The sequence below is a fragment of the Aotus nancymaae genome, unplaced genomic scaffold (genome assembly GCF_030222135.1).
Source record: "Aotus nancymaae isolate 86718 unplaced genomic scaffold, 86718_ANA_hifiasm-v0.15.2.pri h1tg000020l, whole genome shotgun sequence".
Classification (NCBI taxonomy): Eukaryota; Metazoa; Chordata; class Mammalia; order Primates; family Aotidae; genus Aotus; species Aotus nancymaae.
In genome coordinates this window covers 69,573,773-69,600,066 of record NW_026988432.1, presented here as the reverse complement: position 1 = coordinate 69,600,066, position 26,294 = coordinate 69,573,773, and the positions used below count along the sequence as shown (strand labels likewise).

Here is a 26,294-nt window from a genome sequence, read left to right as displayed (position 1 = left end):
TTTAATTAGGTCCCATTTGTCTATTTTGGCTTTTGTTGCCAATGCTTTTGGTGTTTTAGTCATGAAGTCCTTGCCTATGCCTATGTACTCAATGGTTTTGCCTAGGTTTTCTTCTAGGGATTTTATGGTGTTAGGTGTTATGTTTAAGTCTTTAATCCATCTGGAGTTAATTTTAGTGTAAGGTGTCAGGAAGGGGTCCAGTTTCTGTTTTCTGCACATGGCTAACCAGTTATCCCAACACCATTTATTAAACAGGGAATGCTTTCCCCGTTGCTTGTTTTTGTGAGGTTTGTCAAAGATCAGATGATTGTAGATGTGTGGTGTTGCCTCCAAGGCCTCTGTTCTGTTCCATTGGTCTATATCTCTGTTTTGGTACCAGTACCATGCTGTTTTGATTACTGTAGCCTTGTGGTATAGTTTGAAGTCAGGTAGTATGATGCCTCCAGCTTTGTTCTTTTTGCTTAGGATTGTCTTGGCTATGCAGGCTCTCTTTTGGTTCCATATGAAGTTTAAGGTGGTTTTTTCCAGTTCTGTGAAGAGGGTCATAGGTAGCTTGATGGGGATAGCATTGAATCTGTAAATTACTTTGGACAATATAGCCATTTTCACAATATTCATTCTTTCTAACCATGAGCATGGAATGTTTGTCCATCTGTTTGTGTCCTCTCTTATTTCCTTGAGCAGTAGTTCGTAGTTCTCCTTGAGGAGGTCTTTTACATCCTTTGTTAGTTGTATTCCTAGGTATTTTATTCTCTTTGTAGCAATTGTAAATGGGAGTTCACTCTTGATTTGGTTTTCTTTTAGTCTGTTATTGGTGTATAGGAATGCTTGTGATTTCTGGACATTTATATTGTATCCTGAGACTTTGCTGAAGTTGCTTATTAGTTTAAGGAGATTTTGGGCCGAGGTGATGGAGTCTTCTAAATAAATATACAATCATGTCATCTGCAAATAGGGACAATTTGACTTCCTCCTTTCCTAATTGAATACCCTTTATTTCTTTTTCTTGCCTGATTGCTCTGGCTATAACTTCCAATATTATTTGAATAGGAATGGTGAGAGAGGGCATCCTTATCTAGTGCCAGATTTCAAAGGGAATGCTTCCAGTTTTTGCCCATTCAGTATGATATTGGCTATGGGTTTGTCATAAATAGCTTTTATTATTTTGAGATACGTTCCATTGATACCTAGTTTATTGAGAGTTTTTAGCATAAAGGGCTGTTGAATTTTGTTGAAGGCCTTCTCTGCATCTATTGAGATGATCATGTGGTTTCTGTCTTTGGTTCTGTTTATGTGGTGAATTACGTTTAGAGACTTGCATATGTTGAACCAGTCTTGCATCCCTGGGATGAAGCCTACTTGATCATGATGGATAAGCTTTTTGATGTGCTGTTGCAATTGGTTTGCCAGTATTTTATTGAAGATTTTTGCATCTGTATTCATCATGGATATTGGCCTGAAGTTTTCTTTTTTTGTTGAGTCTCTGCCGGGTTTTGGTATCAGGATGATGTTGGTCTCATAAAATGATTTGGGAAGGATTCCCTCCCAGGATTGTTTGGAATTGTTTCAGAAGGAATGGTACCAGCTCCTCTTTGTATGTCTGGTAGAATTCTGCTGTGAACCCATCTGGACCTGGGCTTTTTTTGGTTGGTAAGCTATTAATTGCTGCCATAACTTCAGCCCTTGGTATTGGTCTATTCAGGATTTCAACTTCTTCCTGGTTTAGACTTGGGTGGGTGCAAGTGTCCAGGAATTTATCCATTTCTTCCAGGTTTACTGGTTTATGTGCATAGAGTTGTTTGTAGTAATCTCTGATGGTAATTTGTATTTCTGTGGAATCTGTGGTGATATCCCCTTTAATATTTTTTATTGCATCTATTTGATTCTTCTCTCTTTTCTTTTTTATTAATCTGGCTAATGGCCTATTTTGTTATCTTTTCAAAAAACCAGCTCCTGGATTTATTGATTTTTTTGAAGAGTTCTGTCTCTATCTCCTTCAGTTCTGCTCTGATCTTAGTTTATTTCTTATCTGCTGCTAGCTTTTGAGTTTTTTTGGTTTTGCTCCTCTAGCTCTTTTAATTTTGATGTTAGGGTGTAGATTTTAGATCTTTCCTTTCTTCTCATGTGGGCATTTATTACTACAATTTTTTCTCTAGATACTGCTTTAAATGTATCCCAGAGATTCTGGTACATTGTGTCTTCGTTCTCATTGGTTTAGGAGAACATCTTTATCTCTGCCTTCATTTCATTGTTTATCCAGTCAACATTCAAGAGCCATTTTTTCAGTTTCCATGAGGTCGTGTGGTTCTGAGTTAGTTTCTTAATCCTGATTTCTAATTTGATTGCACTGTGGTCTGAGAGACTGTTTGTTATGATATCCGTTCTTTTGCATTTACTGAGGAGTGATTTACTTCCAATTATGTGGTCAGTTTTAGAGTAGGTGTGATGTGGTGCTCAGAAGAATGTATATGCTGTGGATTTGGGGTGGAGAGTTCTATAGATGTCTGTTAGGTTTGCTTGGTCCCAATCTGAGTTCAAGTCCTGTATATCCTTGTTAATTTTCTGTCTCGTTTATCTGTCTAATATTGACAGTGGATTGTTGAAGTCTCCCACTATTATTTTATGGGAGTCTAAGTCTCTTTGTAGGTCATAAGAACTTGCTTTATGTATCTGGGTGCTCCTGTATTGGGTGTGTATATATTTAGGATAGTTAGCTCTTCTTGTTGCATTGATCCTTTTACCATTATGCCATGCCCTTCTTTGTCCATTTTGATCTTTGTTGGTTCAAAGTCTATTTTATCAGAGACTAGGATTGCAATTCCTGCTTTTTTTTTTTGCTCTCCATTTGCTTGATAAATCTTCCTCCATCCCTTTATTTTGAGCATATGTGTGTCCTTGCATGTGAGATGGGTTTCCTGAATACGGCATCCTGATGAGTTTTGACTTTTTATCCAATTTGCCAGTCTGTGTCTTTTGATTGGGGCATTTAGCCCATTTACACTTATGGTTAATATTGTTATGTGTGAATTTGATCCTGCCATTTTGATGCTAGCTAGTTGTTTTGCCTGAGTTGGCACAGTTTCTTCATTGTTTCGATGCTCTTTACCATTTGGTACATTTTTGTAGTGGCTTGTACTGGTTATTCCTTTCTATGTTTAGTGCTTCTTTCAGGAGCTCTTGTAAGGCAGGCTTGGTGGTGACAAAATCTCAGCAGTTGCTTGTTCGTAAAGGATTTTATTTCTCCTTTTCTTATGAAGCTTAGTTTGGCTGGATATGAAATTCTAGGTTGAAAGTTCTTTTCTTTAAGGATGTTGAATATTGGCCCCTACTGTCTTCTGACTTGTAGGGTTTCTGCCGAGAGATCTGCTGTGAGTGTGATGGGCTTCTGTTTGTGAGTAGCCCAGCTTTTCTCTCTGGCTGCCCTTAGCATTTTTTCCTTCATTTCAAACCTGGTGAATCTGACGATTATGTTCTTTGCGGTTGCTGTTCTTGAGGAATGTCATTGTGGTGGTCTCTGTATTTCCTGGACTTGAATGTTGGCCTGCCTTGCTAGGTTGGGGAAGTCCTGGTTAATATCCTGAAGAATATTTTCCAGCTTGGGTTCATTCTCTCTGTCACATTCAGGTACACCTATTAAACGTAGATTATGTCTTTTCACATAATCCCATATTTCTTGGAGGCTTTATTCATTTATTTTCATGCATTTTTCTCTAATCTTGCCTTCTTGTTTTATTTCATTGAGTTGATCTTCAGTCTCTGATATCCTTTCTTCTGCTTGGTTGATTCGGCTATTGAAACTTGTGTATGCTTTGCCAAGTTCTCTTGTGTGTTTTTCAGCTACATCAGGTCATTTATATTCTTCTCTAAGCTGTTTATTCTCGTTAGCATTTCATCTAACCTTTTTGCAAGGTTCTTAGTTCCTTTGTATTGGGTTAGAACATGTTCTTTTAGCTCAGAGAAGTTTGTTATTACCCACCTTATGAAGCCTGTTTCTTTCAATTCATCAGACTCATTCTCCATCCAGCTTTGTTCCCTTGCTTGTGAGGAGTTGTGATCCCTTGGAGGCGGAGAGGCATTCTGGTTTTTGGTGTGTTTATCCTTTTTGCGCTGGTTTCTTCCCATCTTTGTGGATTTATCTACCTGTGGTCTTTGTAATTGGTGACTTTCGGATGGGGTCTCTGAGTGGACGTCCTTTTTGTTGATGATGAAGTTCTTTCTTTCTCTTTTTTAGTTTTCCTTCTAACCGTCAGGCCCCCCTGCTGTAGGACTGCTAGAGGTCCACTCCAGACCCTGATTGCCTGGGGATCACCCCCAGGGACTGAAGAACAAGTAAGGGTTGCTGCCAGTTTCTTCTTCTGTTATCTTTATCCCAGAAGGGTACCTGCCAGATTTCAGCCTGAGCTCTCCTTTATGAGGTGTCTCTTTGGATATACTGGGGTCAGGGAGCTGCTTGAGGAGACAGTCTCCCTTCTGGAGCTCAAGTGCTGAACTGGGATCTCCATTGTTCCATTCAGAGCCTCTGGGCAGGTACATTTAAGTCTGCTGCAGCGGAACTCCTAACCACCTTTTTTCCCAGTTGCTCTGTCCGGGGAAAGTGGGGCTTTATTTATAAGTTCCTGATGTGCTGCTGCCTTTTTTCAGAGATGCCCTGCCCAGCAAGGTGGTAGTCTAGCCACAGTCTACCAGCAGAGGCGTTACTGAGCTACTGTGGGCTCTGCCCAGATGCTGTGTGAACTTCCTGTTAGAACTGTCTCAGTAATTGTGGTCTGCCTCAGTAATGGCGGACTGCCTTGTTAATGGCGTAGTGCCTCAGTAAAGACGGATTACCTTTGTAATGATGGACTGCCTCGGTAGTGGTAGACTGCCTTGGTAATGGCTGACGCCCTTCCCCCCACAGAGTTGGACTGTCCCAGGTCCACCTGTGCTTGTTGCGAAAGTCTCAATCCAGAGTGTTTTAGATTGCTGCTGTTTGCAAGGGGTGGGAACCGCTGAACCAGATCACCTGGCTCCCTGTTTCAGCCCCCTTTTTTTCAGTTGAATGAGCAGCTCTGTATCCCAGGTGTTCCAGGCACCTGTTGAAACCGCTGCCCGGATTTGTCTGAGTTTTTTTGCAGGGACCTGCAGTACTGGCTGAAACAGCTGTGCTGGAAACTTGTGGTACTTTTCAGCCCAGGAATCTCCTGGTCTGTGGGCAGTAAAAACTCATTTGGGAATGCAGTGATCACTTACCCTCTGTGTTGTTCTCTGCACTCCAGAGCTGTTCCTATTTGGCCACCAGTTCTTTTTTACTTTTTTGAGACGGATTCTTGCTCTGTCACCAGGCTGGAGTGCAGTGGTGCAATCTCAGCTCACTGCAACCTCCACTTCCTGGGTTCAAGTGATTCTTGTGCCTCAGCCTCCAAAGTAGCTGGGATTACAGGCAGGCGCCACCACACCCAGCTAATTTTTGTATTTTTACTAGAGATACAGTTTCACCATGTTGGCCAGGTGGTCTTGATCTACTGACCTTGTGATCCGCCTGCCCCAGCCTCCCAAAGTGCTAGGATTACAGGTGTGAGCCACCGCGCCCTGCTGAAGAGGTCTTAGCTATGACACCAAGAGCACAATTCATTTAAAATATCAATAAATTATACTAAATCAAAATAAAAAACTTTTGCTCCTGAAAACACCCTGTTAAGAGGATGAAAAGATGATTACAGACTGGGAGAAAACGTCAGCCATGTATCAGACCAAGAACGTAGATCTGGACTATATATAGAGCTCTCAAAATGTAACACTAAAAAGAAACAAAAACTTCAGTTAGGAAATGGGCAAAACATATGACACAGATGGCAGATAAGCATATGAACATATAAAAAACTTCATTAGCCATTAGGAAAATGCAAATTAAAATCATGGTAGTGGGATGTCACTAGACACCTACTAAAACAGCTCAAGTAAAGAGATTACAATACCCTAAAAATGCAGAGAAGCTGGATCTCATGTACTGCTGGTGGGAATGTAGAGTAGTACAGCCACTCTGGAAAATTTCAGTTTCAGCAGTTTCTTAAAAAGTGGAATGTATACTTAGCTGACATTACCCAGCACTTGCACTCCTGAGTATTTATCCCAGAGAAATGCAGTCATGTGTCCACACAAAAGTGTTTGCATGAATATTCACAACAGCTTTATTTGTGGTAGCTCCAGATTCGAAACAACCCCCATGTTCTTCAAGTGGTTAACTATGGTACATTCATGCCACACAGTACTACTCAGCAATACAAAGGAAGAAACTTGATATAATAACATGGATAGCTCTCAGAGGACTTATGCCAGGTGAAAACAATCTAGTCCTCAATGATGACATAGTATATGATTCCATGTATATAACATTCTTGAAATGATGATAATTCTTGAGAGGGAAAGCAGATTAGTGATTAGGGGTGGAATGGAGAAGAGTGTGCCTGCCAAGGGGCACATAGGACCTTTGTGCTGATGGAATTGGTATGTCTTGTGGTGATCATCTGAATTCGTTTGTGGTAAAATGGCATAGAACTGTACACACGCAAATGAGTGCCTATAGAACTGGAGAAATCAGAATAAGGTCTGCGGATTGTAGTAGTGTCTTTTCACGCATCTGAATTTGATGGCTTTCTGGAACTGGGGGCCTGGGCAGCACATTGCCAGAAGTGGGACTCTGTGGTGAACCCGACAGTGTCCCTGGCTGCAAAGAGCTTAACTCTGGCAAGAAGGCTGCTACTGGCCAGGCCTGGGTGCCACTGCTGCCCTCTGCCAGTGAAGCTGATCAGAATCTTGCCCTAAGAGACCCCTCTTACACCCCACCCACAGTACCTTGGGTGGGGTGGTCTGCCCTAGAGCATTTACGCTGGTCGGAGGGAGCTGGGGAAGTGTGGAGGGAGCTGCGGAAGTGTACAGGGAGAATGCTAGAGTCCAGGATGGTCAGCTGTACTCAGGATTGGGGCGAGGGTGTGGTTGTTTGTAGATTAAAATGCAGGCATATGATCAAGTAGAATTTTGAAATTCCGGTAAATTTTTAAGGTAAAATAGGAATTACCAAGGAATTTTATACTTTAATACCCTCTTAAGGTATTAAAGAGGGTCTGTCAGTGAAAATAATCAAGAAGGACTGGTCCAATTGAGCCACTGATTTTGACAGACAAGAAAACAGACCCCAGAGCACTCCTTATCACAGGACTATTAGTGACTGGGATGCTGATAATGTTTCTCAAGTAGTAGTCACCCTTTTCTGGGAAATCGTGGCTATGTCTGAAATCATGTAGGTTGGTAGAACCAAAGCAGAGATCAGAATCCACATCTTTAGATCCCTCAAACCTCCCCTCACCCATGTTTTTCATCTGCACCACAGAATTTCAGATACCTGTACTGGAGGCTTCTGCGCTTTTCCTTTTTGCTGAATTAGTTTACGCTTAAGAAAGTCAGTTAACGCCTTTTTATTTCCTGCTTACGTTTCAGAATGGATTGATAGTGACTTGTCATTCTGACAAAATTTTAGCAGGTTTAGCAATTTGAATATGTGAAAATATTCTGAAATTCATCATATAAACAGTGTTTGAATACTTGCTGACTTAAATTGTTATGACACTCTACTAGGTAGGCACTCTGAGAAAATGGAAAGTTGCAGCCCTTTTTTCCTGATAGTAAAATTTGGGAGGTGAGAGAAATGAATCAGTACAAGATTTCTCGATGCTCCGAACCTAAACTGCAGACTGCTCCTCTCCCTTTTGTCCCGATGGCTCAAGCCACATTCGTCATGCCCCTCAGACATGTTAGGTATGTATCAACTTAAGGCATTTGCCATTCTCTGTGCTTGCTAACTACAATATCCTTAAGACTGACGAGACTGACCCCTTCCACGTCTGTGCTTACATGTGACCCACCCTGGGTGGGCAGTCACAAGGCCCACTCTAACCACACTGTTTAGAGTTGTAACCTGCCCTTCTCCCCAGGGCTGAATCCCAACCTTTTTTCGTAGCATTTATTACTCATATACTTTATTTAGTTATGTTTATTGCTATATCACCAATATAGATATTTGGTCCACATTGTTTGCGTGGTGTCTCATGGGTCTTTGGATGTGATGAAAGTAAAATTCTTGGCCGGGCGTGGTTGCTCATGCCTGGGAGGCTGAGGCAGGCGGATCACTTGAGGTCAGCAGTTTGAAACCAACCTGGCCAACATGGTGAAACCTTGTCTCTACTAAAAATACAAAAAAATTAGCCAAGCATGGTGGCACGAGTCTCTAATCCCAGCTACATGGAAGGCTGAGGCAGGAGAATTGCTTGAACCCAGGAGGCAGAGGCTGCAGTAAGCCGAGATCGCACCACCGCACTCCATCCAGCCTGGGTGACAGAGCGAGACTGTGTCTCAAAAACAAAAAAAGAAAAAGAAAAGAAAGAAAGTGAAATTCTTTTCCCTAAGTCTTCTATCCACAATTTTTTTTTTAGCTTCTACCTCTCCCAGAAGCAGAGATTCTGAGTTTCAAAGAAAATGGTGAGATACTGATTAATTTAAAGTGAAGATTAGTATGCCTTATTTTATACAAGCTGCCAAAGAGGAAAAATGTCCATTTTCCAAACTACGTTAATGAATTTTACCTCTTTTGTAAAGACACTTCTTGGGTGTTCTTTTTGTCGCATACTCTTGGGGACAGGTTAAAGAGGACTTTTTCAATTAGGAGATTTGTGGAATCAGAATTTAATTAGTGACATTGTCCTGGTCAAGTTTAGGATCTTGAAATCATGATGGGTTGAGAGAGACAAACGATTTCAATGACAGTAACTATTGTTTGGAAAAGGTTGAACTTACCAAATGTTTCCTAAACAATGTATACTTTATTAACAAGGCTATATGTGCTGCCTTGGAAATACTCTTTCCATTCCCACTGCCACTACTTGATTCAAGCCTCGTCACCTCTTGATTAAGCTCTCAGTGTATTGGTATATAAATTTGCCTTCCTCCTTGTTCAGTCCATCTTACATGCTGTTGGGAGTTATTTTCATGAAAATGTCCTTTAAATAACTTCATTGGGACCCTGTCCAGAGCCTGTGCCTGTAAGCACAGCCTACACGCCCTTCAGGGTCTGCCTTTAATGTGTTTGGGACCTACCTCTCTACTTAGCTCATGAGCCTTTCTGAATTTGACAGTCCTGCACACTACACCATTCCCTTTCATTCCTGTTTACGATGTGCCTTCTGGAATTTCTCCTTCCTGCTGATCTCACTAGGCCTATTCAGGCAGCAGCTGCTTAAGCTCCTTCCCACAATATTTTGTGCAATAACTTATCAGTGCTCAGAGTCACTGCTTAATAGAATTTCTTTTTTCCTTTTCAAAAGCTTCAAACAAATACTGTCTTACTGTCAGTTAAAATATGTTGACTAAAAATTGTGTATGATTGCTGAAAATATTCAGCAGATATCTCATGAACTGCATCGTCATGAAAGTGGAGTTTATGTGAGAAAGGAGATGGAAATCACACCTGAATGGAGAGCAATGTGGAAGGTGATGTCCGCAAGAACTCAGGGTGTATGGAAAGGATGGTAAAGGCACCAACTGGATGGATCAGGGAGACATGGAATGCAGAATGTGAGAAATAGGTAATCTCTTAAATTGCACAAACCTAGGTTTCATTTTTATGCTCTAGTGTGTTACACTGGTGACTTGACTTCCCTGAGTGACAGATGAGTGTGATTCATATTCATATCCACTTCATAGAGCTGTAAGGACTGAGAGGTAGCCAATGACATGTGTCACACAAACCTGACATGTCGTAAACACCAAGTGATTCTAGACAGTAGTTCTGGTTGGTTTTTTGATCAGTTAGAAATCTTTCATCAAGTAGAATTTTCTTTGCAGCACAAACAATTGAAATGTTAATATTCTATGTGTACAACGTTTGTATTCTTCATTAATATGAGGGAGTATATGATGACCTGGTGTTTCGTGCCAGCTTTGTTTTTGGCTCATTGCTCAATTTATGAGAGAGAATGCATAATATTTGTTCTTCGACTCTTTTACTTGCAGAATGGAAGATAGTTGACATATCTAGAAAATGCTTTGAGTTCTTGGACATCACTATTTGAAAACACACTGATTACCCTCAGTTGAGAATGGGAACATCTAAAGGGGAAAAGTCACTGGTTCACGCTATGCTATTAGAATTGGTTATCTTCTTGCCTGACTTGCAAATTAAGGATTTTTTTTTTTTTTTTTTTTTTTTTTGAGACAGAGTTTCGTTCTTGTGACCTGGGCTGGAGTGCAGAGGCGTGATCTCGGCTCGCTGCAACCTCCGCCTCCCAGGTTCAAGCAATTCTCCTGTCTTAGCCTCCTGAATAGCTGGGATTACAGGCGCCTGCCACCATGCCCAGCTAGTTTTTGTACTTTTAGTAGAGACGGGGTTTCACCATGGTGGCCAGGCTGGTCTTGAACTCCTGACCTCAGGTGATCCACCCGTCTCGCCCCCACAAAGTGCTAAGATTACAGGCATGAGCCACGGCACCCGGCCGTAAGTTAAGGATTCTTAATCTTTGCTGGGATGTAACCTGTTGAGGATGAATTGTAACCAGTTACAATGAATACAAATCCTCCTCTCTGTTTGACCTAGAAAACTTTCCAAAAGGAGATATCTTTACAATAACGATATATTTGGTAAAACCTGTGGGTTTTGTTTTTTTTTGAAACTTATGATGACAGTATTGAAAGAGGAAACTAATCTGTATTGTCAGCACAGCCATGGCTAGCAGTAGTCATTTCTTGAGAGGTGGAGCTGTTTCTCAGAAAACACGCTGTTTAAGGGTAGGAGGTGAATGGACTCCTTGTCAGAAATTGGCTTAATTTTTATTCAAGTTATAACCCACAGTTCTATTTGGGTATTGCATTTCTTCATTCACTCAGTGACAAGAATTAAGGCAGATGATGCCTGTAGAAAAAAAAAGTGTATTTCTTGATAGGTCTGCTACTGGTGCTAGTAGAGGTTGAAAAATAAGATTTCCTGTGGAAGTGTGGTTTGGTTGCTTTTGTGGTATCTCATGCAAAAGAGTTTGAACTAGCTTCATTTTTCTCCCTTTACTGGATCCTTTAAAAGATTGGAAAGAGGGAGGTAGCCAGACTTAATGCTGATGGTAAAGTATTGTGGGCTTTGGGACTTACTTACATAGCCCAAAGGTTATGAGACGCTGCTGTTGTGATAATCTCATTTCAGAGGTTCCTATGGAAGAGAAGAAAGGATGTACCTTTCTGTGTTTTCTCATTAAGAGGTCAAAAGTTTGGTTTTTAGTGGTTAGTTTACAGATCTGGGGCTGGCTGATAGTATCTGGTCAGGGAAAAGAGACCTGTGACTTAGTTTTAAGGGAACCTGTATATGCTGTCACAAACTCGAAACTGTGTGTTGTGATTCTTAATTGGAGAATAGGCAGTGCCCTTCTTTGTTATCTTCACTAAAGAATATAAGTTATAAAGTCACACGCAGTTTCTCATAAAAAGGCTTTGATAGTTTCACTTCCTGTAATGTGTATATTCACAGTCTTTTGCGATAGTTATTTTAAAGCGATGTGTTTTAGTTATGTTTTTTCTCTACAGTCTCTTCTAAATCAAAAAGTTATATATACTTTTTATTCTGTATTAATCTTTTAAAATTTTTAAAATAACTTAATTTTTAATTTATATTAGTTTTATTTCTCCTTTTTGCTTTAAGATTTTTTCTTTTAAAATTGTTTTTCATTTTTCCTTCATATGTATTATTCTTAATAGAAGAGAAGAATTAAAATAATATCTAGTGATGTAGGTATTTGAGTTTTGTTTTTAATCAGCCTTGAGAAGAAAATATAGGCTCAAACAACATTTATAGCCAGTTCTAAATAGCTATAGAGTTTTCCCAAGGATTACCTTTCTTTTTTAGTATTTATTATCTGATAGCAAAATTAAAAAAAAAAAGAAACTTCCTGAGAAAATTCACTGTTGCTTTGCTTCTGCTGACTCTGTATAAATTAATGTTAGACAGGAATCGAGGCCACTGCCCGGGGCTGAGCCCTGCAGGCCCAGTGCCCTGCAGGTAGCACCCTCCTCCTCACTGCCTCCCAGAACTGGATCTGTGCTTTTCTGGTGTGTGGTTACTGTGCTTATAGAGCATTGAGGTAACACCTGGTGCATATTTTACAGACTGAAGAAAAAAGAGCAGTGAATTTTAGTTCAGAGTCCTGAGGGTGGGGTATCAAATACTCTTAAAGCCAAACTGCTGAAGGTCTTTCTTCAATTTTACTTCCTCCATAGCCGGGCAAGGATGTGGGATAGTGCCATGTGGGGTAACCGGCTTCCCAGCACCCTGTGAGGTGGACCTTCCCGGGTTTTACGGATTCCTACAGCATGTTAGCCAAATAGCTGTTTTCAGTTGTGCAATAGATATGAGTAGCCTGTGGTTTGTGTTCTTTCTGTGATTACAACATGAGGAAATACATTCCTTTGGTGTGATATTTTAGTGGAACTTTAATTTTAAAATTGTGTAGTATTTTAAAACCAGGCATTATTTTTTTGGTATGTTGTCTAGGAGTTATGTGGTCTTATTTTAATTAGATTGCTGACCATTGTATTATTTCACATAATATAACAGTTAAAGGGTGATTAAACTGTTAAAAAAAATTGACTTTAGAAAAAGTGCTTGTTGACATCATCTTTCCGAGAACACTAGTATGTGTGATTTACTATAACAAGATCTTAGTTTTCCTGTTGGCAAATGACATGTAATATTTACAGAGGTCTTGGGTTCAGTCCAGCAGAAACATCTCAGATAAATTGATGTGTGAAACTAAAGCCATTTAACATTTTCTTTCATATGGAGATAATATAAACTTTTTTTTTAGTTTCAAAGTAAGGAGAGACTGGCTATTTAGTATAGATTTCTTTGAGATGGACTTTTTAATAGTATGCATTCTCTAGAGTTAAACATCAGACACCATGTTTTTAATTTACAATTCAGTGATATGCATCCAGCAGTTGTATGTTGAAGATTCTGAGTTAATTCTATTGTTATGCATGGGCTTTTTCTCCTTGTGTCATACTTCTCTTCCTTTCCCATCTAAATGTATAAGGTCATGTTTTGTATTTCACATTCAAATTAGCGTAAATTCGCAGTCTATGAGATTTTTACTTTTAAAAACTAGAAATATCTGAACTGTTAACAGAGTCTAAGTAGTGAAGTATCTTCAGTGGTCTTTTAAAGAATACAGTTGGAATATTCCAACTGTTTTTAAATATTTTCAGCATTTAACCTAAACACAGTTCAGTGCTAAAATTTATTTAAACATGGTAGAATTAATATCTTTTGAGAAATGGATAGGGTGAAATATAGTTACCTTGGACATCTAGTCTCATCTATTTGAGATTAGTTATCATTTTGTAGGTAGACTGATGAATTCTTAGGTACCAAGAATCTGAATTATCCTTTTACTTTTAGGAAGGTAAGTACTTTATTCATTTTACTATGTTTCACTCTAGTCAATTTTTTTCAAGTCACAACAGCTACAAATAGAAGCACTTCCCTTCCAGCACTATAGTAACAAACAAGATTACATTTTATACTTCCACACAAAAAAGTAGAGAATAATTTAGGATTTGTCTCAACTCTCCTATGATGCTAATTTATTTTTCTTAATTCTTCTATCCTTTTATAAATACCTAGAATATTAATATGGAGATTTAAAAAACAATAAGTTTGAAATGACAGTTGTGGTTTATCATTCTCTATTTTCAGATGATCACAGTCGTGTTAAACTGCAAAATGCTGAGAATGATTATATTAATGCCAGCTTAGTTGACATAGAAGAGGCACAAAGGAGTTACATCTTAACACAGGCAAGTAGTACAATACCAAGCAAATGCCTGAAAATGATGTGTTTGTGGTTGTTCTGCTTTAAATCATAGGTAAAAGTATATCTTGACTTCTTTTGGAAATGAAATGGTATTTCAGTTTTTTCTGGCGATGTAATAAATTATGGACATCATAAAGTTTTGCACCTTTGAGTATTTAAGATAAAAGCCAAGTTATTTTTGATATTATGTGTTCTGTGAAGGAAAATTCTTATGAAATGGCTTAGGCCAGTTCTTTGGGCAGATTGTGTTCCTCATATTGTATCTGACACAGAGCTCTGCTAATTCTTCTTAGCTTCTTCTGTTTCTCCTCCCATACTCTGTGGCGAAACCAGAGGTCCTGGACGGCTCTTCTGTTCCTCCCCCTTCAGAGACTATGCCAAGCCCTAGATGGTTTCTGGTCGTCTTCCGAGGACCTGTGTGGGTACTGAGACCAGGTGCTCCAGAGGCCCAGCTGTAAGGCCCTGTGCTCCTTTTGGCCTTCTGCCCGATTGCCTCTGAGCACATCAGCCACATCCGTGTATAACCATGACTTTCCTTCCATTCTGAGATAATAGGAGAGATTTTTGTGTATCTGCAGCTACTGTTTATTCATCAATAAAGACTTAATTAACGATGCTGTCATTTCACCCTAAAGATTTTTAAGTATTCAAAAGATACACCATAATATTTAGATTTTTGAAAACCTAACTTGAATCAGAATGACTGTTTTTACATGCTTTGTGTAATTTAAACTATAGGACAACCCTCTGTGGTAAATAGTATTGCCTTTATTTTATACATGAGGAATCTAAGGAGATCCAGAGTCGTTAAATAACCTTTTTTTTTTTTTTGAGGCAGTCTCACTCTGTCACCCAGCTCACTACAACCTCAGCCTCACAAGTTCAAGTGATTCTTCTGCCTCAGCCTCCCGAGTAGCTGGAATTACAGGTGCTCACCACCACACCCAGCTAATTTCTCATTTTTTAGTAGAGACAAGGTTTCACCATGTTGCTCAGGTTGGTCTCTTAACTCCCGACCTCAGGTGATCCGCCTGCCTTGGCCTCCTGAAGTGCTGGGATTACGGACTTGAGCCACCACGCCCAGCCTCCTAGTGATTGTTTTTGAAACTCTTATTGCTGTGTGTGTCCTGAAGGAGCCCTGCGTATTTAATGCAAGAACTCAGAAGCCTGTCTCTGGATTTTTCTTCTCTCCTGAATTTCTCTACATATTTTTCAGGTTTCTATTGGATGTTTTTACTGGATTTCAAAATCTGCACATTCTGTATCTTTTTTACCAAGCTAGCTGCCTTCCTATTTTTTTCATTGGGATTGAAACTGTCTTCATCATCTACTAAGTTCTTTCTGATCTTCTGTTGCCCTTGCCCTTTTTCAGAGCTCTCTTCAATTACACTTGTCCTATTGCAGCAGCTTTTTAAGGTCTCCCCTTGCCACCATCCCTGTCACTCTAGTGGTGTAGTTGCTGACTACATCCGTCCACTTCCACCTCACGGATCTATTTGTCTTTTCCCAAATATGTCCTAAATTTTCATGCACTTTGCCTTATGCTTGTTGCCCAGGCTGGAGTGCAGTGGTGCGATCTCAGCTCACTACAACCTCAGCTGCCTCCCATTCTTCTGCATTCCCCCTCTGTATTAGGACCTTTTTTGAGATTCTTCTGTAGTTTCCTTCCCAGCCTCTCCTGCTCCCTAAGACCTGGTGGTTTAATTTACCCATAATTTTATGGTACTTAACTGTGTCCATTAGTCATACAAGTACTTCTCCTTGCCTCCTTTGCAAGCTGTTCGAGAGCCAAGTCTGCATCTCAGTCTAGCTCTTACCCTTGTACTTGGCAGGTTGTTTGGAATGGGGGATACAGAAACCTAGAGATGCGAAATAAGCTCTTCTGATTGTCCTTTGTAGATTATTATTTCAAACATCTTTTTCTTCTGAGTTTTATGAGTTAGTATTTTTTAAAAGTCAGCTCCTTGGTCTATTATGTCTATTTTGCAGATAAAGAAAATTGGTAGCATTGCTAGTAAATGGAAGAGCTGAGATGTGAATCTCTGTCCCTCTGATTTAAAAACCTGTGGCAGGGCGCGGTGGCTCATGCCTGTAATCCCAGCACTTTGGGAAGCGGAGGTGGGCGGATCACCTGAGGTCAGGAGTTCAAGACCAGCCTGGCCAACAGGGTAAAACCTCGTCTCTACTAAAAGTACAAAAATTAGCCTGGCATGGTGGTGCATGCCTGTAATCCCAGCTACTCAGGAGGCCGAGGCAGGGAGAGTTGCTTGAACCTGGGAGGCAGAGGTTGCAGTGAACTGAGATCGTGCTATTGCATTCCAACCTGGGTGATAGAGTGAGACTCTGTCTTGGAAAAACAAACAAACAGTTTCCTTTATACTATAGCAGCTGTGTTGCTGTTTATTATTTAGTTTAGAATCACCAGTGGAATGGCATGGGGTGTGATTGTGTGTACATACCAAGCAAATTACTACATCCATTGGTTTTTTTTTTTTTTTTAGATTAAAGAAAAGGGCATTCATTTTACTAGGGATTTCCTCATTGCTGTTTTTACCTTTAGACTGTATGTTTTGTTTTGGAAGCAGATCAAGTAATAGAAAAATCTGTTGAGTGAGAGAAACACCGTTCTCAAATAGTAGGTTGTAGTTTGTCAGGATCCTCAGTAGACTTTCAGCATTTTTACAACTTAACCTTGGTTTATTCATTTAAGTAATATTTATTGAATATCTGCTGTATATCAAGGAGTATACCAGGCCTAAAGATGCTTTTAGTTGGCTGGACACTGTTGTTCACACCTGTAATCCCAGCACTTTGGGAGGCTGAGGCAGATGGGTCACTTGAGGTCAGGGGTTCCAAGACTAACCTGGCCAACATGATAAAACCCGTCTCTACTAAAAATAGAAAAGTTAGCCAGGTGTGGTGGTGGTTACCTATAATCCCAGTTCCTTGGGAGGCTGAGGCAGGAGACTTGCTTGAACCTGGGAGGAGGAGGTTGCAGAAAACTGAGATCACAACACTGTACTCTAGCCCAGATGACAGAGACTCCATCTCAAAAAAACAACAAAAAAAGATGCTTTTTAAAGTGGTCTAGAACCACTTTAACCCCCTTGTTGCATGTGGGTCTGAAGCTCTGGGTAGCCCTGGCCCCCACTCTTGACTCTGCTCCTAACTATTACCACTCTACCACATTCCATGTAAGTTGAATGCATGTTCAGAGTTATTTTAGGTATAGCAAAACGACATTTCATTTTAACCTTCTCATTTAAAACTAGTTAAAATTTGTGCATAGACTTTTCATCTCTTAGTCCTTTCTTTTACCCTATGCTGTCATTAAAATATGAAGGCAATTGGAAGTATGTAAATATTTTGCTTTTATCTCCATGGCATTGTTGTAACATAGACTATTGACCTTTTTAAACTCTGTCCAGTATTCTTCCACTGAGGCCGTACATACTGTACATTTGTAGATTAACGGTTTCATTGTGGTTCAAGTACTTTAATGATTCCTAGTTTTTCTAGAAATCTTTTTGTATCTGACTTAAGTTGGTTGGCTGGCCATTGATGGTACAGACTTCTTTACTCATGGATCTTCTATGATGTGTGGGAGGCAGGTCTTCTCTTTCTGCTATAGAAAATGAAGAGAACAGAAATTTCCTTTGTCTACCTTCTTTGCAGCTAGAACATGATCAGTCAGATACTCCTACTGTGATTTTTGTCTCTGCTTCGCCTATAGATTATATGTCAGTACTACAGCCACCTTCATATGGCAGTGCCACCAAAAACAAGGGGATATTAGTGACAGTATCAAGAACAGTGTCCCAGGTTGACTTTCTTTGGAGCAGGACCTTGCCTGTGCCTTGGTTTCTACCCAAGCTTGGCTCTCTAGTCCTCAACTCTGAAAGCCACCTGATACCTTAAACAATTCCTTTTTTGCCTAAGAAAATAAAAGTCAGTTTTGATCATTTATAACCAAAAATCCTAACTGGCACAGACCTGTTTTTGAAATCAGGTGAATTGGAAGTCCTGGTTTACTTCTTATAAGCCCATCCACTGTCTGTCTTGTAACATGCCAGGAGCAGACTTGATGAGGCCTTCCTAGAGCCTTGCTCTATCTCCTTCCCTCATCTGTCCTCTCTCCTCTCTCCTCATAGGGTCCACTTCCTAACACATGCTGCCATTTCTGGCTTATGGTTTGGCAGCAGAAGACCAAAGCAGTTGTCATGCTGAACCGCACAGTGGAGAAAGAATCGGTGAGTAATAGTTAATATTTACAACTTAGTATGCTGTATGTGATCATTAGCATGTAAAGATTGTCATTTTCAGGCCAATATGCCTTAGTTTTGGCTTTTAATTGCTAAGGAGTTACATCGGGCCTAAAGATGCTTTTCGTTGCTAAAGGCTGGTGGTCAAAGTGTTTCTGACAGAAAAACTCGTGTATCCTTTTCCCTTAAGTATTTATATAACAGTTGCAGACCTCTCATCTCCAAGATAGTAGTATAATGGAATAAATACTGACTAGCAGTGATAACTAGATCTTTAGAATGCCTAGGAAGTACTGTCGGTAAGGTCTCTTCCAGCTTTAAGATCTTGTACTGTTCTACTTCAGATTTCTTACTTTATTCTACATTCATAATTGCTGGTTTTTAATGATGATGAAAATTTCCTAATCCACTTCTAATCAGGATGTGGCAATGACATGCCAGAATTTCCAGCAGTGTCAGCATAGTCATTTACAATGGTTTTTCCTGATCTTCAGTATCATTTAAGATTAGGCCGGACACAGTGGCTCGCACCTATAATCCCAGCACTTTGGGAAGTTGAGGCAGGCAGATCACTTGAGGTCAGGAGTTCCAGACCGGCCTGGCCAACATGGTGAAACCCCATCTCTACTAAAAATACAAAAATTAGCCAGGTGTAATCCCAGCTACTTGGGAGGCTGAGGCAGGAGAACTACTTGAACCTGGGAGGCAGAGGTTGCAGTGAGCTAAGATTGCACCACTGCACTCCAGCCTAGATGACGGAGTGAGAATCCATCTCATAACCACTGCACTCCACCCTGGGCAATAGAATGAGACTCCATAAAAAAAAAAAGTTAAGGATTATGACATTGTCAGTTTGAGCAGCATTGCAGACTAAATGATTTGCACATTTTATTTCTCTTATTTTGGAGTATAATTATAATAAGATAACACTGCCACCAGAATTTAGAAATCAAGTTTATGGTGGTTGGACCTAGATGGTTAACAAGAGTCAGGTTTAATTATTTTGGGGATGATTACTTCATAGGTGGTGGGTAATGTGTTATTCCTCAAGAGACCCATAATGTCTGATTATTGTTCTTTTTATTACATTAACAGCCATTATTGGTCAGTACTCAGCTCCTTAATTCATTAGGGGTTAAAGATGGTGATAATTCAATTCTGTCATTACTTCTTCGGTTTTTTTGGAATATTTATTCTATAAAAAGAAACTTCCCATTCTAGTGGACCACTTAAAAGCAATTTTCCAAAACGCGTTGATTCCCTATTGAGGTCATCTCTCCTCAACAGATGACCAATTAGGAGTTTTTCTGGTGGAGAGTGGCAGGAGAGGATGATTTATTATGGATTTAAACATATTGGATTCATTTCACTCCTTTGCAGTTATTTTCCTTATTTTTGATCAAATTATCCTGTCATTGGCTAACAGCAATCTATTTAGTTTGGGTCCTGAATCCTTTTTTTTTTTTTGATACAAAGTCTTGCTCTGTGGCATTATTTCAGCTCACTGCAACCTCTGCTTCCTGGGTTCAAGCGATCCTCCTGCTGCAGCCTCTGAGTAAGTGGGATTACAAGCACCCACCACATGCCTGGCTAATTTTTGTATTTTTGTAGAGACGGTTTCACTGTGTTGGCCAGGCTGGTCTCAAACTCCTGACCTCAAGTGATCTGCCCACCTCGGCCTCCCGAAGTGCTGGGATTACAGTTGTGAGCCACCTCACCCCTCCCTAAGTCTTTTTTAACAAACCTTTCATAGTTTCCTTGGCTGGTTGCGATGGCTCACATCTGTAATCTCAGCACTTTGGGGAGCCGAGTCAGGCGGATCACTTGAGCCCAGGAGCCTGGGCAATTTGGTGAAACTCTGTCTCTACAAAAAAATACAAAAATTAGTTGGGCATGGTGGCATGTGCCTGTAGTTCCAGCTACCTGGGAGACTGAGGCAGGAGGATCGCTTGAGGCCAGGAGGTTGAGGCTACAGTTATCTGTGATCATGCCACTGCACTCAAGCCTGGGTGACAGAGTGAGACCCTGTCTCAAAAAAAAAAAAAAAATTTTTTTTTCCTTGCTCTGTGGAGTGACTGCGTATTGCAGACTCATCTCAAGCTTGCCACCCAGACCTGGAACCAGCCATTTCTCTAAGGAGCTTTGGTTTCTTTTAATGGGCAATAGTATTTCACACAACAAAAATAAGGATATGTATTGCTATTGGACTGGACATTGTTTTTATGATTTTTCAGTGGACAGAAGCTCAGGAAAAATATGTGTATATTAAGATAACATACCAGAAGAGTTCATAATGATATTTACAATTCAAATTTGGGACTATAACAGTTGCCTAGCTCCTTCCATCTTATATCTGCTATTCCCTTTTTCATACCAAGAATCCTGCTTCTCAAAGATATGAGAGATGTAAACTATCTTATAATGACTCATTTCCTTCTTCCCATATCACATACACAAAACATAATCATAATCATGATATCATCTATTACCAAAATAATTACTGAAAATGGTTTTTTGTTTGTTTTGTTTTGTTTTCAGACGGAGTCTCACTCTGTCGCCCAGGCTAGCGTGCAGTGGCGTGATCTTGGCTCACTGCAACCTCTGCCTACTGAGTTTAAGCACTTCTCCGCCTCAGCCTCCTGAGTAGCTAGGATTACAGGCACATGCCACCACTCACTGATTTTTTGTATTTTTAGTAGAGATGGGGTTTCACCATCTTGGCCAGGCTGATGTTGAACTCCTGACCTTGTGATCTGCTTGCCTCAGCCTCTCAAAGTGCTGAGATACAGATGTGAGCCACTGAGCCCGGCTGAAAATGGTTTATAATTTTTGATATGTTTTTTCATTCTCTTCCTGGTGTTTCTAAGTTGTACTTTACAACCTTGTAGTCTCTCCCTTGCGTCTCTTGTAGAATCTTAGTTCTACAAACAAGTATTATTAAATATTCATCAACAGTCTTTGTTGCTCTCTCTCCAGTCATTCTGACTAAAGCTCATTCTTTAGTGGATCCTAAGGAGGGACTTGTGGGCATTATAGTCTCTGAATTTTTTTTTTTTTTTGAGACAGAGTTTCACTCTTGTTGCCCGGGCTGGAGTACAATAGCGCAATCTCCCCTCACTGCACCCTTCGCCTCCTGGGTTCAAGCAATTCTCCTGCCTCAGCCTCCCAAGTAGCTGGTATTACAGGCATGTGCCACCATGCCCAGCTAATTTTTTGTATTTTTGGTAGAGACAGAGTTTCACCATGTAGGTCAGACTGGTCTTGAGCTCCCAACTTCAGGTGATCCACCCACCTCGGCCTCTCAAAGTGCTGGGATTACAGGCATGAGCCACCGTACCCAGCGTCTCTGATTTTTTACGTCAGTGATGGTTCATTTGCTGTCGTAATATCTGAAAGTCAGTTTGCCAGGATATAAAATCCTTGGCTCACGTGCTATTCTTTGAACAACGTAAACATTTTCCATTTCCTTCTAGTATTCTACCAAAGTCTAATGGACATCTTTTTTATTTTCTTTATAAGTCTCTTGTTCTTTTTACCTACACCACCCAAATAATTCTTTTTTTTTCTTTTCTGATACTAGTTTTAGCAAAAATATGTCTTAGTGATCGGTCATTCTGGGTCAGTTTTTCCTGGTGCATGATGCCTTCTTGAGTGTTCGACTTCAAATACTTTTTTCTTATTTTTTAAATACTTTTTTTAAAAGAATTATTTGTTGAATTACAGTCCTTAGTATTTGTTCTGCTCCCTTGCTTGCTTTAGTGTTCTTTAAGTCTTCCTATTAGACATGTGTTGGATTTTCCTTGCCTATTTTATTTGTCACATTCTCTCTAATCCTGTTATCTCTCTTTTTTTTATTGGGACCAAGTCTTACTCTGTCGCCCAGGCTGGAGTGCAGTGGTGTGATCTTGGCTCACTGCAACCTCCGCCTCCCGGGTTCAGGGGATTTTCCTGCCTCAGCATCCCAAGTAGCTGAGACTACAGGCGTGCACCGCCACACCTGGCTAATTTTTGTATTATTAGTAGAGATAGGGTTTCATGGTGTTAGCCAGGATGGTCTCTATCTCCTGACCTTGTCATCAGCCCACCTCAGCCACCCAAAGTGTTGAGATTACAGGCGTGAGCCACCTCGCCCATCCATCTCTCTCTTTTTTTCTGTTTTATCTAAATTTTTTTTTTTCTGGCCGAGTTTGAAGGCCCCCACCTATAATCCCAGCACTTTAGGAGGCTGAGGCAGGAGGATCACTTGAGCCCAGGAATTCGAAACTAGCCTCGATAACAAAGTGAGACCCTGCCTCTACAAAAAGTACTAAAAAGTAGCCAGGCATGGTGGCATGCACCTGGAGTCCCAGCTGGGGTTGGGGTACTGCTTGAGGCTGAAGTGAGCCAAGGTCACCCCACTGCACTCCAACCTAGGCTACAGAGCAAGACTCTCCTTTAAAAAAAAAATCTTTCTTTTCCTCTTAAGATATTATTATCTACTATATTTATTCCTCTTTTCCTTCTAGTTTAATCCTCATTTCTGAAATGATGTGTTCTATTATTTGAACTTTTCTATCTTCTGTCACCTTGTTTCTGAGTTGTTCTAATTCTTATTTCTACTCTTTTGCTTCTTATATCATTTATTTATCTTTTAGCACCTTTTAAAGAATTAATTCATAGTAGTTATTGGTTTTGGAGGAATTTTTATTGTTTGTAGCTGTTGGTGAATTGGAAAAAGAGAAATGGCCATTTTTTAAAAATAACTTTTTCTTGTATTTTTTTCTTAGTGAAATTATTATTTCACCTTGCTTCAGTCTGCTGGCTTCATACTTTGGCATTTGGGAAGATGTGTTTATTGTCACAGATTTTAATTTCTTATCAGTAGTTCTGCCAAATGTAGCTACTCTAGGTAAAAGGGGCTTATCTTCTCATTCTCTCCCCAACTTTAATTTTAGTAAGCAAATACATAATGTTATTTCTGGATGTCATTTTTTTTGTTTGTTTTGAGACTGGGTCTCAGTGTTGTCATCCAGTCTGTAGGGCAGTGGCGCAGCCTCTGCTGTCCTTGCTCAGGTCATCCTCCCACTTCAGACTCCTGAATGGCTGGAACTACAGGAGTGCGCCACCATACGCGGCTATTTTTTGCGTTTTTCGTAGATCCAAGATTTCATCATGTTGCCCCGGCTGAATTTCACCATGTTGCCCAGGCCGAACTCCTGGGCTTAAGTGATACATCCACCTCAGCCTTCCAAAGTGCTAGGATTATAGGCGTGAGTCACATGTGCCTGGCCCTAGATGGAATATTGAGTAGCAGATTCATAGGCATTTATGGAAAATACTTGTAAAATAAAACCTCTTCGGCAACATTTATTTTAAGATAAAATTGTTGCAAGGGTTTGATAATTTTAGAAACATAAAGTGAATGTCCTATGATGTTAAAACATAGGTAATCATGCTTTAAAAATGATAAATTTTTATTTAATGAATATATCTATTTATGGCTTTTTTAGTTTATAAGTTACAGGAATACTTATGCTTTATAAGGCCAAACGTGGTGGCTCATGCCTGTAGTCCTCCCACTTTGGGAGGCTGAGGTGGGTGGCTCACTTGAGGTCAGGCTTTAAGACCAGCCTGGCCAACATGGTGAAACCCTATCTCTACTAAAAATACAAAAAATAGCTGAGTGTGTTGGTGGGTGCCTGTAATCCCAGCTACTCGGGAGGCTGAGGCAGGAGAATTGCTTGAGCCTGGGAGGCAGAGGTTGCAGTGAGCCAAGATCATGCCATTGCACTCCAACCTGGGTGACAGAGCGAGATTCTATCTCAAAAAAAAAAAATTATTTATAAAATTTTAATCTTTTTTCTTTTCTTTTCCCCGAGATGAGTCTTGGTCTGTCACCCAGACTGGAGTGCAGTGGTGTGATCTCTGCTCACTGCAACCTCTACTTCCTAGGTTCAAGCAGTTCTTCTGCCTCAGCCTCCCGAGTAGCTGGGATTACAGGTGCCCGCCAACACACTCAGCTAATTTTTGTACTTTTAGTAGAGACAAGGTTTTGCCATGTTGGCCAGATTAGTCTCAAACTCCTGACCTCTGGTGATCCACCTACCTCAGCCTCCCAAAGACTAGGGTTACAGGTGTGAGCCACTGCGCCCAGCTATAAAATTTCAGTCTTACTAATACGTTAAGCATAGAATATAGTAGTGACTTAATAGTTTTGGGTACTTGTAAAAATATAGCATGTACATGTGTGGTTTGTTTTCATTTTTTAACTTCATGGTTTCATGGTATCTATAAACTAAAAAAAAAAATCCTATACATATTTCTAAATTTAGGTTAAATGTGCACAGTACTGGCCAACAGATGACCAAGAGATGCTGTTTAAAGAAACAGGATTCAGTGTGAAGCTCTTGTCAGAAGATGTGAAGTCGTATTATACAGTACATCTACTACAATTAGAAAATATCAATGTAAGACCTTTCTTGCCCAAAAGTCTGGACTTTATATGATGGTTTAAAGAATTATTTATTATTAGATTTGAAGTTTGATAAGCACATGCATTTGGATAATACCTGTAGTATCTAGTCATAATCATTTGTTTTTAGATTGTGTGCCTGCATGTAGTAGCTTTCTAAAGACTCTGAAGAAACAGTAGAAACTAAGAATTTCGAAGTTGAGGTTGATATTTGGGGATTTAAAATTAATTAATAGAAATACGTGGGGATTAATAGAGAGGGCTTTAGAATCTGGCAAACCTGAATTCAAATCCAGCTCTCCTCCTTAGTAGAGGTGTACTTTAGACTTGTTCCCCACTCTCTCTGTGCCCTTCCTTGATCTGTAAAATGGAGGTTACCATGCCTCCCCTCCACGGCTGTCCTGAAAGTCAAATGAAGATGTGTATGCAGAGCACCTGACCTCAGTAGATACCCAGGAAGCAGTAGCTCCCAGGATTTGTGACAGGCAAGAAAATAACTTAGAAAACTATTGTTAAGTGATTCACAACATAGAAATTTGTCCTTATTGAGTTGGGAAAAAAATGATGTGACATATATGTATACACATATACATATAATGGTGTGATATATGTGTGTGTATATATATATACACACACACACATATATATACGTGTACATATACATGTATAAATGTAGCATGTGGTCTCAAGAACATTTACTTGGGTGTTTGTTTGGTTAGTTGGTTTTTGAGACAGTCTTGCTTTGCCACCCAGGCTGGAGTATAGTGGCATGATCATAGCTCTCACTGTGGCCTCCAACTCCTGGCCTTAAGCAGTCCTCCCACTTCAGCCACCTGAGTATCTGGGATTACAGGCATGAGCCATTACACCTAACATTTTTTTTTTTTTTTGTAGAGATGGGGTCTTGCCTTATTGTCTAGGCTAGTCTCAAATTCATGGGCTCAAGCAGTCCTTGTATGGCCTCCCAAAGTGTTGAGATTACAGTCATGATTCACTGTGCCAGGCCTTACTTGCGTTTTTCTTTCCCAGAAACATATGAACTGTTCCTTGAGCCTTGGTTGAGATACATACACATAATGGGTTATGAACCTGCTGTTGCCAAGGTGTTGATCAAGGCATTGCTTCCTCTTTTCCCATTTACTTCTTTTGCCTTTTTTGTGTTATAATTAGAATAAGCTAGAAAATATGAAATAAGAGTAATTCTGAGATGTTAATAGAAACTATGATAGCTCAAAAATAGGAAAATTGTTTAGCCTAATATGACTTTAGGAATTTATGTAGTCTACAAGTGAAATACTGTTTTAATTAGCCGTTAAGTAAATTAAGTGATTATTAACAGCACAAAAAAGCTTTAAAGAGAAGGGTTATATATACATGCTTTTTAGATGTGTGGCAGTTCCTTTTATGGTTGATCCCTTGGAACACTTGTGTTTTTTGCTACATTGAGTAAGCACTTGAGTAAGCACAGGTGCATGCTGTGTGTGTAAGGCCTAGGTTCTGGTTTTCCTTCTGTCCAGCTTCCCATGACATCTATAACTAAGCTTATTATGCAGTCTCTGGAGTCACCTAAAAAGGCTCAAAATTGCCAGACACGGTTGCTCACACCTGTAATCCCAGCACTTTGGGAGGCCGAGGCATGTGGATCATCTGAGGTCAGGGGTTCAAGACCAGCCTGACCAACATGGCGAAATCCTGTCTCTA

At 40.1% G+C, this 26,294-nt stretch overlaps 1 protein-coding gene across 5 annotated transcripts in view; it reads left to right on the top strand.

Annotated features, from left to right (window-relative positions):
* The window catches only part of PTPN2 (protein tyrosine phosphatase non-receptor type 2), a 116,920-nt gene that overhangs the window by 46,438 nt on the left and 44,188 nt on the right, over positions 1-26,294 (top strand). For 4 of the 5 annotated variants that reach the window (XM_012472519.2, XM_064379451.1, XM_012472518.2 and 1 more), the window contains exons 3-5: positions 13,763-13,863; positions 18,032-18,130; positions 24,454-24,588. In XM_012472519.2, coding sequence (XP_012327942.1) covers positions 13,763-13,863; positions 18,032-18,130; positions 24,454-24,588 — 335 coding nt within the window. The remainder of the gene's footprint in view (positions 1-13,762; positions 13,864-18,031; positions 18,131-24,453; positions 24,589-26,294) is intronic. The other variant, XM_064379452.1, reaches the window with a different exon arrangement.